Source organism: Antechinus flavipes, chromosome 5 (assembly GCF_016432865.1).
Source record: "Antechinus flavipes isolate AdamAnt ecotype Samford, QLD, Australia chromosome 5, AdamAnt_v2, whole genome shotgun sequence".
NCBI classification, from domain to species: Eukaryota; Metazoa; Chordata; class Mammalia; order Dasyuromorphia; family Dasyuridae; genus Antechinus; species Antechinus flavipes.
The window spans coordinates 290,890,926-290,904,538 of record NC_067402.1 but is presented as its reverse complement, the minus strand read 5'-3'; the positions used below and the strand labels follow the sequence as shown (position 1 = coordinate 290,904,538).

General features: G+C 47.0%; 1 protein-coding gene across 1 annotated transcript in view; it reads left to right on the top strand.

Annotated features, from left to right (window-relative positions):
- The window catches only part of MPPED1 (metallophosphoesterase domain containing 1), a 94,135-nt gene that overhangs the window by 30,221 nt on the left and 50,301 nt on the right, over nt 1-13,613 (top strand). The window contains exon 3 of the mRNA XM_051962280.1: nt 4,607-4,788. Within this exon, the coding sequence (XP_051818240.1) occupies nt 4,607-4,788 (182 nt within the window). The remainder of the gene's footprint in view (nt 1-4,606; nt 4,789-13,613) is intronic.

Sequence of the window (13,613 nt, the reverse complement as noted above, 5' to 3'; positions counted from 1 at the left end):
AAATGTGATTTGGGGGCGCTAAGAATCTCCCATATGAGGATGCTCCCTGCACCTGTATAGATCAGTACTGTTTCTAGCACTTAGCCTCTTAAAGACTTGTCTAGAGCAAGGGATTTGCTCAGGGTCCTATGACCAGGTCTTCCTAGACTTATCAGTGATCTTCCTCTTCCTCACAAGTCTCAGAATTCAGGGCAGGAGAGTCTTCAGAAGCCACTTTGGCCAATTTCCCAATTTTACAGCCCAGAAAGGTTACCTCACTGTCTCAGGCTCTCACAACTGGCAAATGGCAAAATGGGAATTCGAATCCAGGTCCTATGAATCTAATTTCACCACTTTCCTCCCACTGGAAGGGAGAGATGGGAATGGACCTGGTATAATAAAAAAGAGGCCTGGCTTTGTTAGGAGATGTGGTTTTTGTTTTGCTGTTTTGTCTCAATGACTCTAGGCAAGAGAGTTTTAAGTTCCCTTGGGCTCAGTTTTCTCATCTGTAAAAGGGGGAACATTCTATGGCAGGGTGTTAAGAAGAAGAGCTTTGTAAATCTTAAAATGTCAGAAATGTAAAATAGTGTGGGGGATAATTGTAGGGGAATGCAAATGGAGAACCAGGCAATTATCCAGAGCTTTGGGATAGTGGAGACGGCCAACCTTGGCCACACTTAGGTGCTTCCAGTGTGTAATAAAATGTGGATGTTCAGTAACTTGGGCTGTCCTGCCCTACATGTAGGCTTGGTGGGCAGCTCTTAGATGAGAAACTCTGTCTACTGATCTAGGTCATCACCTTCTGATCCAGGAATGATGGAGCCCTGGATCTGAACGGGGACCTTGTAGCCCCTTGCCATGCTCAAGGTTGTACGGGAGCAGAAAGACAGAGGCGACCAAGAGGAAGTCTGTGACTGACAGATCTCTTCCTGGCCTCATTCCCAGACCAGGGCCACCCCCTCCAGCTCAGCCCTTTTCCTTCACCTAGGCATTTTGGTAAGAGGAAGACAGGGAGTTCTTGTGGTCTCTTAGTGTCCTCTTTTCTCAGCCCCCATCACTCTGGAGTTTTTTCAAAGATCCATACTTCTTCCCCTCCTTCTTTCTCCCATCCTTTTCTCTCCTCCGTCCTTCTCTCTCCTCCCTTCTTTTCTCTCCCCTTTCCTTCTCTCTCCTCCCTCCTCCCTCCTCCTTCTCTGATCTCCCTTGTCTTCTGGGTCATGGCTCTCTCCTGGCTTTCTTCCTATCTGCCTGCCTGCCCTGTCTCCATCTCCTTGGAGGATTTGCTATCTTTCCCCACCCCAGCAGGTGAGAGTGGTGAAGTCTACCCTGGACCCTCTTCTTCTCTCTTTGCATAGTCTCCTCCTTGGTAACCTCGCCAGCTCCCATGGAAGCAATTGCCATCTCTATGGTGATGTCTCATGCCCTTAAATCCAGCTCCCAGGGCCAACCTGCCACACACATCTCCACTTGGATGCCCTGCAGACATCCCAGACAGAACTGATTTCTTGTCCCTCAAAGATTCCTCTCTTCCAAACATCCTTCTTTCTATTGAAGACTGACCACTCATTCACTCTCTCAACCAGGCTATAAGTCTGACATCCAGCACCTGCTCTGTGCCCGGAACTGTCCATGGTGCTAGAGATACAAGTACCACAAGTTGAGACAAGGGAGGGAGAGAGGAGGGAGGCAGGGAGGGAGAAGAGAAGGAGGAAGGGAGGGAGAAGAGAGGGAGGAAGGGAGGGAGAAGAAAGGAAGGAAGGAAGGAAGGAAGGAAGGAAGGAAGGAAGGAAGGAAGGAAGGAAGGAAGGAAGGAAGGAAGGAAGGAAGGAAGGAAGGAAGGAAGGAAGGAAGGAAGGAAGGGAGGGAAGGAAGAGAGGGAGAGAAAAAAGGAAGGAGGGAGAGAAAAAAGGAGGGAGGGAGGGAGAGAAAAAGGGAGGGAGAGAAAAAGGGAGGGAGAGAGGGAGGGAGGGAAGGAAGGAAACATATTTTTATTAAAAACCTACTCTCTGTCTCTTTCTCTATTCCAGTCTCTGTCTCTCTGTCTGTCTCTGCTGTCTCTCTGTCCCTGTCTGTCTCTCTGTCTCCCTCTCTCCTCTCTCTCTCTCTTTCTCCAAATGGGTCTGCTGCAGCAAAATGCCCAAAAAGAAGGGAGGCTTTTTTGTTTTTGTTTTTGTTTTTTGTTTTTTTTAATTACAAACCGCTACAGGCATGTACGATAAAAGTGTATTTATTTTCCTTTTGGGATTATTAGGTTTGCATCGTAAGCTCTGAAGCCTCAGGGTATAAGTTAAAATAAGAGTACTCTTAATTAAAGCTGAGAAAAGAGCGACAGCAATATTCCAGCATCGAAACATGCAGGGTGTCAAGCAAAGCATCCGGGGCCCCTGCCCGTCCTGCGTGCGACACCAGCTCTGTTCAGTCTCTCCCTCCCTCCACCTGAGCCAGGAGCCATGGGGAAAACAGCCTGGGATCTAAAATGTGTCTTTGGATTCAGATCCTAGCTGGATGACCTCACTAGCCTTTTCTGAGCTTCAGTTTCCTCCCCTGTCAAATGTGGGGCTTGAATTAAATGGTTCTTTCGACTCTAGGGCCAATAATCCATATTTGTGATCTCCCAAGACCATTATGGGGATGCTGGTATCTAGAACTGGAAAGGAGCCCTAGAGACAATCTGGTCCAAGAATCTCATTGTGCAAAGAAGCAAACTGAAGCCCAAGATTGCACAGGGAGTAACTATCAGAAACAGGTGTCCTCTTATTCCAAAGCTCCTCAGGCCTCCCTGTCTTGAAGGATGTGGGCCCTGGATGTGGAGTCAGGAAGAGCCTCAGACTCTAGTGCAAGTTGCTTCACTTCTGTCTGCACTGGAAAATGAGGTCCTGATCAGCTCCAGACCACAAAGGCTGGTGGCCTTGGCCTGTGCAGAGTGAATATTGGCAAACTGACATATTCTCAGTGTCTCGGTTATTTTTCTCATAAGCTCAAATAATAGTAATATTAGTAGTAGATTATAGATTATAGTAAACACACACATATATAATATATGTGTGTATATATATATATATAGAGAGAGAGAAAAAAGACAGAGACAGAGACAGAGACAGAGAGAGAAAGAGGGAGAAAGAGAGAGAGAGAAAGAGAGAGAGAGGAATAGAGAGAAAGAGAGAGAGAGAGAGAGAGAGAGAGAGAGAGAGAGAGAGAGAGAGGAATAGAGAGAAACAGAGACAGAAACAGAGACAGAGACAGAGAGAGAGAGAGAGAGAGAGAGAGAGAGAGAGAGAGAGAGAGAGAGAGGAAGAGAGAGAAACAGAGAGACAGAGACAGAGAGACAGAAAGAGAGAGAGAGAGAGAGAGAGAGAGAGAGAGAGTGAGTCATAGTAATGGCTAGCATTTCCATAGCAATTTAATGATTCCAAAGCACCTAATGGGAATTATCTCATTTGCTCTTCCCACTGACCCCACGAGGTGGGCACGATGAAGAAACTGAGACCCGAGTGACAGGTCATATGGCTAAAGAGATGAGGGGGAAGATAGCTTAAGAAAGAGTGAGGGAATCTAAGGTAGAGCCCACGCCCATCGGCTCTCGTTCTAATGTCTGAAGGAAGGGCCTTCCAACGCGCCCTTGCTGCCAGCCCTGGGAGGAGACTTCCTTACCCCCATCTCCCCTCCGGTGCCTCCTAACCACGAGCTGCCGTGTTTCTCCATGGATGTCTAGGAGCCTGAGCTAGCGGGAGAGCTTCCACAGAGCGGCTCTGACGCCTGCTGCCTCCTGGGAGACAGAGGGTGCGCGTGTTCCCAGTATATTAGCATGCTGAACCCATGTCTCTCATAATGTGTTAATTAAATTTCTTCGAAGTATATTGTCTGAAAAAAAAGTCTAATTAGAAAGATGTCTTTAAAAGTATTTATGTAACTGATATGATACCGAGTTGGGTTTGTGGTATAATTAGATTGGAACAAAACTCCTCGAGTGGCGTTCTCGTAAAGAGACCGAAATGTCAGCGCTGAAGAGTTGGAAGATGGCCGAACCCCGGAAAGGGGGCAGTCGTGTGAGGCTAGGAAAGCAATCCTGCCCCGGGAGCTGGGAGCGGGGTCCTGGGAGGCCATTTTACAGAGAGGGAAACTGAGACCTTGAACAGCTGAATGACAAAGGTGACTTCAGAATCAGCATTAGTGGCAAAAAAGGAAATTGAGACCCAAGAACTTGCCCATGGTCACTCAAAGACACCCATCAGACAGAATGCCCTGGATCTGCCACTGACAATGGAAAGTCTATCTAAGGACCAGGGCTCAAATCTAGCCTTACTACCTGAATGAATCACTGAATGAGTTAGCCCTCAGTTTTCTCATCTGTAAAATGGGGTAGTGGTGGCTTCTGAAGGTCCTCTAGAGACTTCCCACAAATCTCTAAACCACTTTGCTGTGTGCCTTTAGGCTGGCCTCTCTCCATCCCTGAGCCTTAGTCTGCTTCTTGGTAATCTGAGAAGGTTGGACGGGTGATTTCTCGGGTTCTGTCCAGCTCTAACATCTTCCCATTTTCTCTGGACAAACTGGGTCTATTTCCCAGGATGGGGACCCCCTTCCTTACATGGCAGCTCCCGGTGATCCATGTTGCCTTCTTCTCCCCTAGGGTGGATCCGGTCCCCCACGACGCCCCCAAGCCTCCAGGATACACCCGCTTTGTTTGTGTCTCTGACACCCACTCCAGGACGGACCCCATCCAGATGCCCTATGGAGATGTTCTAATACACGCTGGGGACTTCACGGAGCTGGGACTGCCCAGCGAAGTCAAGAAATTCAACGAGTGGCTCGGTAAGTGGCCCGTGGCAGTACTGGGTGCCTGGCACGTCTCCCGGTCTGGGGGTGGGCTCCCCTAAGGAAGCAGCCTCTGTCCAAAGAGCCCGACACAGCGCCCCATATTGGGAAGGGCCTTGGTGGGAAGCAGCCAGTCCAGCATGGCTACCTGAGCAAAGAATGGCCTTTGAGAGAAACCAGAGAGAAACCAGGGCTGGGAGGGACCCCAAAGGCCGATGGTTGTAGGAATTCCTACAGCAGCTTCCCTGAATGCTAAGTGGTCATCCTGTCTCCTTTGGAATACTTGCAATGACAGGGAAGTCACAGCTTTATGATGCAAACCACTGTTAGAGAGCTCTAAGTGTGAGGAGTCACGATCCGGACCCCACTGGTCCCCGATCCATCCCTGGGGCCGAGCAGCATCGGGCAGATCCCACAATTCCCTTACCCTAGATTTGGAGTCAGGGGTCACCCTGGTGCCTAGAGGGTCTCCAAGGTCCCTCCCAGCTCTGGTCTTATAATCCTCCCATCCCGCTGTCCTCACAAGGATCAGGGGCCCCATGAGACCCTGGTATGTGAATGATTTTGTACCTAGAAAAGTCTTGGACACGAAGTTGGAACAGACAGCTTTGGGTGTAGAGATCATCCAACAGCTAGCTTCTTGTGAGGTTAGGAGGGATCAGCAAAGCTGTCATGGAAGAGGTAGCTTTTAGAATAGATTGAAAGCCCCCTCAGGGCAGAGACTGAGCAAACTCTCCAGCACACAGTAGTCACTTAATAACTGAACTTATTACTTGCTTAAGCTGAGCACAGGACAGATAATAATGATCATTATTCTTATAGTTTAGATTCATAAGGGCATCTGGGTTCCGATTCGGCCCCAGACACTTCCTAGCTGTGTGACCCTGGGCAAGTCACTTAACCCTGTTTGCCTTAAAATGAGCTGGAGAAAGAAATGGCAAAACATTTCAGTATATCTGCAAGAGGAGCCCAAATGAGATCACAAAAAGTCAGACATTACCTAAGTGATTTAACAACAGGCCTATAATAATAGTGATTACTTATATAGTGCTTACTCTGTGACGTAGGCTGGGTAGTGACAAGTTACAGTCTAGATTCAAATCCCATTGGCCACCTTATCTTCACCTCGCCATTTTCTGCCCTAAAACTGCAGATACCTACTATCACAAACCCCAACACACAACAAACCTACATACATAGACACACATGCACACACCCATAGTATGTGATTAAGAAATGCCTTTCCTTTTCATCCACCCACCCATCCATCTATCCATCTTTATACCCATCCATCCATCCCTTCATCCATCTATTCACCCAATTATCCATCCATCCATTCACCCATTCATCCTTCTATTCATCCATTCACCAAATTGTCCATTCATCATTCACCAAAGGCACTTTATGTTCCATTATGAAGAAGACACCTAGAAGGTCTACACAGATAAAAATGGGAGAGGAGGTGATGCCATTCTGGGGGAAGATGCAGGGTTAGCAAAGGCAAAAAGGAAAGAGAGAACAGAGGAAGTTGTTCTCTGCCCCTTTGAATCTCCATTTCCCTTAAACATTCAGCTCAAACACCATCTCCATGGAGCTCTTCCTCCTCCTCCAGCTTTTGGGACTGTTCATTCCCATCACTTCCTCTGTCTATTTCGCATATACCTAATGGAATAGAAGGAAGGATGGATGGATGGATGAATAGATGGATGAATGAGTGAATGGATGGATGGATGGATGGATGGATAGATGGATAGATAATTGGATGAATAGATGGATGAAGGAATGGATGGATGGATATAAAGATGGATGGATGAATGAGTGGGTGGATGAAAACAAAAGGCATTTCTTAATCACATACAATGGGTGTGTGCATGTATGTCTATGTATGTAGGTTTGTTGTGTGTTGGGGTTTGTGACAGTAGGTATCTTCAGTTTTAGGACAAAATAACCTCTGGCCAGTGGACATTTTTACTTAAGCCTTTGCATTCCCCGTGTTTCACACAGGGCCTGGCATCAAGCCCTACTTAATTAAGTGTTTATGATTGATCAGTGATCGATGGGAGGAATGCTAGATCAGACTGGAAGGACAAATTGGGGCCGGCTATAGAGGGCCGTCAATGTCAGGTTAAAAAATGAGGACTTCCTATGAAGGAACTGGGTAGTCATGGAGAACCTTGGAGCTGTGGAGTAGTACAGGATGATTTCTTTGATGGGATATTTTGGATGGAGAGGAAGTTAGACCAGGGAGGCCCCCCCGGGAGGCAATTGTAACAGTCCAGGTGGGTGGGAATTGGGCCAGAACTTGGTAATGGAAGAGATGGCTGCAGCAGCCCCCTTGTGAATGAGCTACATAAGGGCCCTTCTGTGCACCGGGGAGGTGCTCGCCCAGGGAGAAGAAATGAGAGGAAGCTCTCTGGGTTGGCGGGAACAGCGTCTCTTTCCCCAGGGGGTGCCGGGGCGGGGGGGGAGCTGATGGCTTCCCAGGCGAGACTCAGCTGCGCCACCAGTGATGGAGGCCAAATGTAGAGTGTGCCGTGTGCGGAGGCTCCGGTCCGAACCATGCACATGCTGCTTGTGAGCCCTATTTGCCAGGGAGCACGGGGTGAATTATACAACTTCCCACCATGGCGAGTGTGGTGGGGGCTTCTTGCCTTTAAAAAAAAAAGACCATGGTGCATTATGGGGAAAATCCATGCTCACTGTTTCTATAGATAATAAAGATGGCTCACATGGCGCTACTCTGCCCTGAACTGATTTACCTGCTACAGGAAGCTGGGTCGGGTTCAGGGGCCGGGAGCACCTGAAGAATCCCAGCGGTGGCTGGAGAGGACTCTGAGGTGTGGAGTTTCAAAACTGGGAGGAGACAAGGAACTGGGAGGGAGCTTAGAACAGGGAAGGTCAGAGCTTGGAGAGAACTTAGAACGAGGAAAATCACCCAGGTTATTTCTACCTTCTGAATCCAATTCTCCCCGTGCAACAAGAGAACCGTTCGGTTCTGTACACATATATTGTATCTAGGATATACTGTAACCTATTTAACGTATAAAGGGACTGTTTGCCATCTGGGGGAGGGGGTGGAGGGAGGGAGGGAAAAAATCGGAACAGAAGTGAATGCAAGGGATCATGCTGTAAAAAATGACCCTGGCATGGGATCTGTCAATAAAAAGTTATTAAAAAAAAAAAAAGAAAAGGAAAAAAGAAAGAACGGGGAAAGTCAGAGGTGGAGGGGCCTGACAACAGGGAAAGTCAGGGCTTAGAAGAACTTGAGACCAGGGAAGGTCATAGCTGGGCTGGGAAGGAGGCAGGGTTTAGAGATAACGGTTAGCCCACCCTTTCTTTTACGGATGAATAAATTAAGCTCCAGGAGGATAAAGTCTGGCCATAGAGGGAGTGAGCTCCCCACCTCGCAGCTCCTCCACCCCGCTGGCTCTCCTGGGCTTAGCTGCAGTTTAGCTTCCCAGGAAGGAACTGGCGAGTGACAGCACAAAGCCGCAAGCCAGCAGCCTGGAGATGGAGACGGAATCAGAGAAATGTCTGGCTTTTTTCAGTCTTAACAAATATTTGCAATCAAGTCCGTACCCTATTTCTGGCAGGCTCTAACTAATAAATATTGATTTTTAACTGGAAATCCTAATAATGTGCTCTGTGAACACACAGTAATTCAAAAATGTGTTAAAATGTGCATGAGGTTGGGGCATCGTCGTCGGCCTGCTTGGAATTTGGTTTACGGCGTACATAGACAAAATGTGGTTACAAAGTAATGAGGCCGCTTTTTGAGGTTGTGAGCTGCTTGTCACTGGAAGGATTTAAGCAGGTTCTGAGTTACCTTTCTGGGGCCTGGTAGAAAAAAAAATCCAGGTTTACTTAAACTTCCTCACTCTGGAGCTTGATGTCCTCATCTAGAAAAGGAGGGCTATAGGTTAGATCACCCTCCTAAGGCCACATTCACATCTGATATTCTGTGTTCCCTGTTCTAAGACCAGCTCTGACATTCCATGTTCTAAAACCCTTCCCAGCTCTGACATTCCATGTTCTAAGACCCTTCCCAGGTCTAGCATCCCCTGTTCTAAGATCCCTCTCAGCTCTGACATTCCATGTTCTAAGACCAAGACTCTTCCCAAGTCTACCAGTCCCTTTCAGGACTATCAAACCCTGTTTCTAAGACCCCTCCCAGCTCTGACATTCCATGTTCTAAGACCCCTCCCAGCTCTGACATTCCATGTTCTAAGATCCCTCCCAGTTCTGACATTCCATATTCTAAGACCCCTCCCAGCTCTGACATTCCATGTTCTAAGATCCCTCTCAGTTCTGACATTCCATGTTCTAAGACCCCTCTCAGTTCTGACATTCCATGTTCTAAGACCCCTCCCAGCTCTGACATTCCATGTTCTAAGACCCCTCCCAGGTCTGACTTTTCCTATTCTAAAGCCCCTCCCCAGGCAGTCTACACTGGTCCGATTTCAGGAGCTAATAGAACCAGTGTTCCGGTCTAGGCCTGGGCAAGCACAAGCTTCATGTTCCCCTCATGGGCTGTGACTGAAATCTCCCAGTCATTTAACTGACTCGAGTAGAAATCAAGCTCGGGATTAATCAGGGATCCCACGGCCTGCTGGGAGGCCCTTGAAACGTGTTCAGCTGGTTTCTGTTTATTGACCGGACTGGTCAGGTTAGAGAAAGAGTGAAAGTTTCAACAAACGGTTAGGATTAGAGAGGAGTGATGGCAGACTTGGGAGGGAGCTGAGAACGTGGAAGGCCAACCAGCCAGTTAGTCAGGAAATATCGATGAGGCACCAGGTGCTGAGTTCAAAGCTTGGGGCACAAGAAAGAGAAAGGACAGTCTGTGTTCCCCGAGAGCTGTCTTTTTTTGGGAGAGACAACATGTAAGCAGCTTTATACAAACTAGTTAGAGACAGGAGAGACTGGGGATAATTAAGGGAGGGAATGCCTGGCATTGAAAGGGTGGACAGGGCTTCTTCCTGCAAAAGGTGGGATTTGGGCAGCACTTGAAGGAAGCCAGAAAAGCTGGGAGGGGAAGATGAGGAGGGAGAGCCTCCAGATGTGACCACTGAGCACTCAAGCCTCCCAGAGTCAGAGAACCCAGCAGTACTTTCTAGATATATTGGTTTTCAGGACAAAAGAGAAGCCAGTTCATTGTTCAAGAGGTTCCTCTCTAGCAAAAACACTTTTTTGGGGGGAAAGAAGGATTAGGCCACCTTTTTGTGCAGCTCCAGAGGGCAGACGAGACTCAATGTGGGGAAAGGCCGGAGAACCTGAATTAGTGAGCTTCCTCTCCCTGGAGGTATTGAAACAGAGGTAGGAGAACCTTTTGTTAGAAATGCTATAGAAAGTTTAGGTTCTAGATGAGATACCTTCTTGGTTCTGCACCAATTCCAGAAGAAAAAGCCACGGTACCCGGCACTGGGTCAATTACCAGACACAAGCATGTTCTCTGTCTTGTCATAATTGACCTGGGGATCAATCCAGTGGACTTAATTTCCTTATTAAATTTAATTATTTGTTATTCTTGAGATTATTTATGACATTTTAAAGGGGGGAAAGCCCAGCAATAATTTGACTTTTAATTTTCAAGAGTCAGTTCTATTTTTTGTGGACTATCCATCAAAGTTTATACTAAAGATAAATTTCCATATTTACTTCTTTTCCTTAACTTGCCCATTTCACCCAGATAACAGAGAACAGACCCGGGAACAATGGATAGAAATTGAAAAAAAAACCAAACCATAGTTTTGGGTTTGATAGAAGGATAAAATCTTAGCCACTAAACTTGTTTCCAACTGCCTACCTTGATGGATAGTGAGTTCTCCATTCTTGGAGACATTCAAATAGATGCTGATGGCCATATGGCAGAGAGGGTAGACAGAGTAAGGACAGGACTAGATGCTCCCTGAATTGTTTTAAAGTTACGTCCATATCCATTTTTACAATCATTAATTATAGCTCCTGGGAAATAGCCAGCGCAAGGATCATCATCCTGGTTTTACAACGAGGAAACTAAGACACAGACAGGTTGTGATTTTCCTGAGATTACCCCAGTAAATTCCTACTCGGAGAAACTTGGCAAAGTTGTACATTTTCCTTAAAATAGAGATGTCATTGTAAACTTTTGAGTGTTCTTTCTGTTCAATATCTCAAGCCATCTTAGCAAAGCACAGGGTACATCCATATAGAGTAGACTCATGGAACAGCCGGCCTACCTACGGATGCACAGCACAGGATACATCCTTGTATACTAGACTCAGAGCAGCCGGCCTACCTAGGGATGCAGAGCACAGGATACATCTTCTATACTAGATTCAAGGAGCAGCCGGCCTACCTGTGGATGCACAGCACAGGGTACATCCTTGTATACTAGACTCATGGAACAGCCGGCCTACCTGGGGATGCACAGCACAGGGTACATCCTTGTATACTAGATTCATGGAACAGCCGGCCTACCTGGGGATGCACAGCACAGGGTACATCCTTGTATACTAGACTCATGGAACAGCCGGCCTACCTGGGGATGCACAGCACAGGGTACATCCTTGTATACTAGATTCATGGAACAGCCGGCCTACCTGGGGATGCACAGCACAGGGTACATCCTTGTATACTAGACTCATGGAACAGCCGGCCTACCTGGGGATGCACAGCACAGGATAAATCCTTGTATACTAGATTCAAGGAGCAGCCGGCCTACCTGGGGATGCACAGCATGGGCTACACCCTTGTATATTAGGCCCACAGAACATCCAGGCCTACTTGGACATGCACAGGATAGGGTACATCCATGTATCCTGGACTCATGGAGCAATCTTCTACCTCCCTGAGATGCTCTATTCTTCCTTGAGGAAGTTCATCTCACTGTCTTCCTCCTTCAAAGGTAGCAAATTCAACTTAGGACTCTCCTAACTCCAAGCTCTGTGTTCTTTGGGTATGTTACTCAAAACCTTTCGATTTAAAATGAACTTCAGGTCTGGAGAGGCTGTCCAGGGAGCACTGGATTTGGAATTAGGAAACCTTGGATCTAGACCTGTTTCTGTTGCCTGGAATAGAGAGGGGATCAAGCATGGGTTGACTTACCTTGGTAGAAGGAGTCCTGCCCCGGAGATCACCCATTTGGACCTAAAGGCAAATGTGAGATATCAACATCATCATTGAGATAACTCCTGAGAATTTCCAATTTATGAGTCTCAGTTTCCTTCTCTGTAAAACTAGAGCGGTTGGATTATATGACTTCAATTCAGCCAGCATTTACAATGCATTAGTTGTGCGCAGACCTGAGGGAACCCAAATAGTCCAGGCAGGACACGGGACCCATCTTCATGAAGCTACCAGACTGAAGACTGAGACCTGACAGTGGCCACACTGTGTGTGTGTCAGTAACCACCCTCCCCGTCTCCCTTCCCCACCTCACCTTCACACACAGTCGATTCCTTACATGAGACAGCAGGCTGGATTTCATTTGGGTGTCATTTCCCCACCTTGCCTGATGTATGAGTGTGAGGCAGTTGACTCAGTTAATGAATTTGGAATTCACTACCAGCTTCTTCCCTGTTCATTAATCTTATTGAAAGCCTTTACAATAATCTTCCAGGGGCCACCTACAGACTTACAAGAGTAGATTAAGTTAATAAATAAATGCAGCAGGAGACTCCAACAGATCCCGATGGATTAGAAGGGGGAGAATCCATTTTGGGGGATAGATACGGCTCCTGACTTTCTATTTCAAAGAACGATGACACTGGTGGGATTTCTCATTGGACTGGCTTCCTGAGTTTTCCTTGTGGCTAGTCAATATCCCTCCAAAAATAAGGAACTAGCAACTCTGAAGTGCTTTATTTTTATTCTAATAATTGAAAAAGGAGATTTCTCATTTTCATCCCTTACCAGACTACACCCCCTACAAAAAAAAAAAAACAACCCCAAAAAACTAGCATTCGGATCCCAGGATCTTTGACTACAAGATCTTAGCTTTATCCAAACCCCTCATTTATCAGAAACTGAAGCTCACTGATTCACTTGTGGTCGTCCAGCTAGGACGTGTCACAGGCAGAATGTCAAGTCCAGTCTTTCTGGCTTCAGATCAGGAAGTTATCCCTCCCTCCGCACTGACACAGTTGGGTTGAAAAGACAAGACTTCTGGGGCAAATCGAGTAATGGTAAGTCAAGCAGGAGACAGGAACTACAAGACCAAATCTGACTGAATGACCCATTGAAGGATTTAAGATGGGTCTTGCTGGAGGCATTCAGAAGAAGGAGAGGAGAAAAGGAGCAGAGGAAGGAGGAGAAGGAGTGTGCGATTGTGGAAAGACTCCTCCATTTGGAATCTGAGGCCCCAGATGCCAAATGCTCTGTTTCTTTCTCACTGGGGCCCAGCTCCTTTCCCTACTCTGATCCTCAGTTTCTCCCTCTATAAAACGAGAGGGTTGGAACAACTGTTTTCTCTGAATATACAACACCAGGACCAATCAGGCAGAGGATGGGAAGGGGGCCAAACAGGGTGGTAGAATCAATCAATCAATACTATCTATTACATGACTACTCTATGTTAGGCACTGGTGATACAGAGATCAAAGTGCAGCGATTCTTGTCTTCTTGGGGACAAAGCACAAATCCATAGAAATAAATCTCTAATTTGTACAAAATGGACACACAACTTGGCAGATCAGGAGAGTCTTCATGGAGAAAGTACTTGAGCCTGGAAGGAAGCCAGGAATTCCAGGACAAGAAGGGAGAGTGATGGAGCCCACTATGAGTAAAATAGTGATTAGTCCTCTGTGATTGGATCACCATGACCGGGGTAGAGGGGGGGTAGGAAC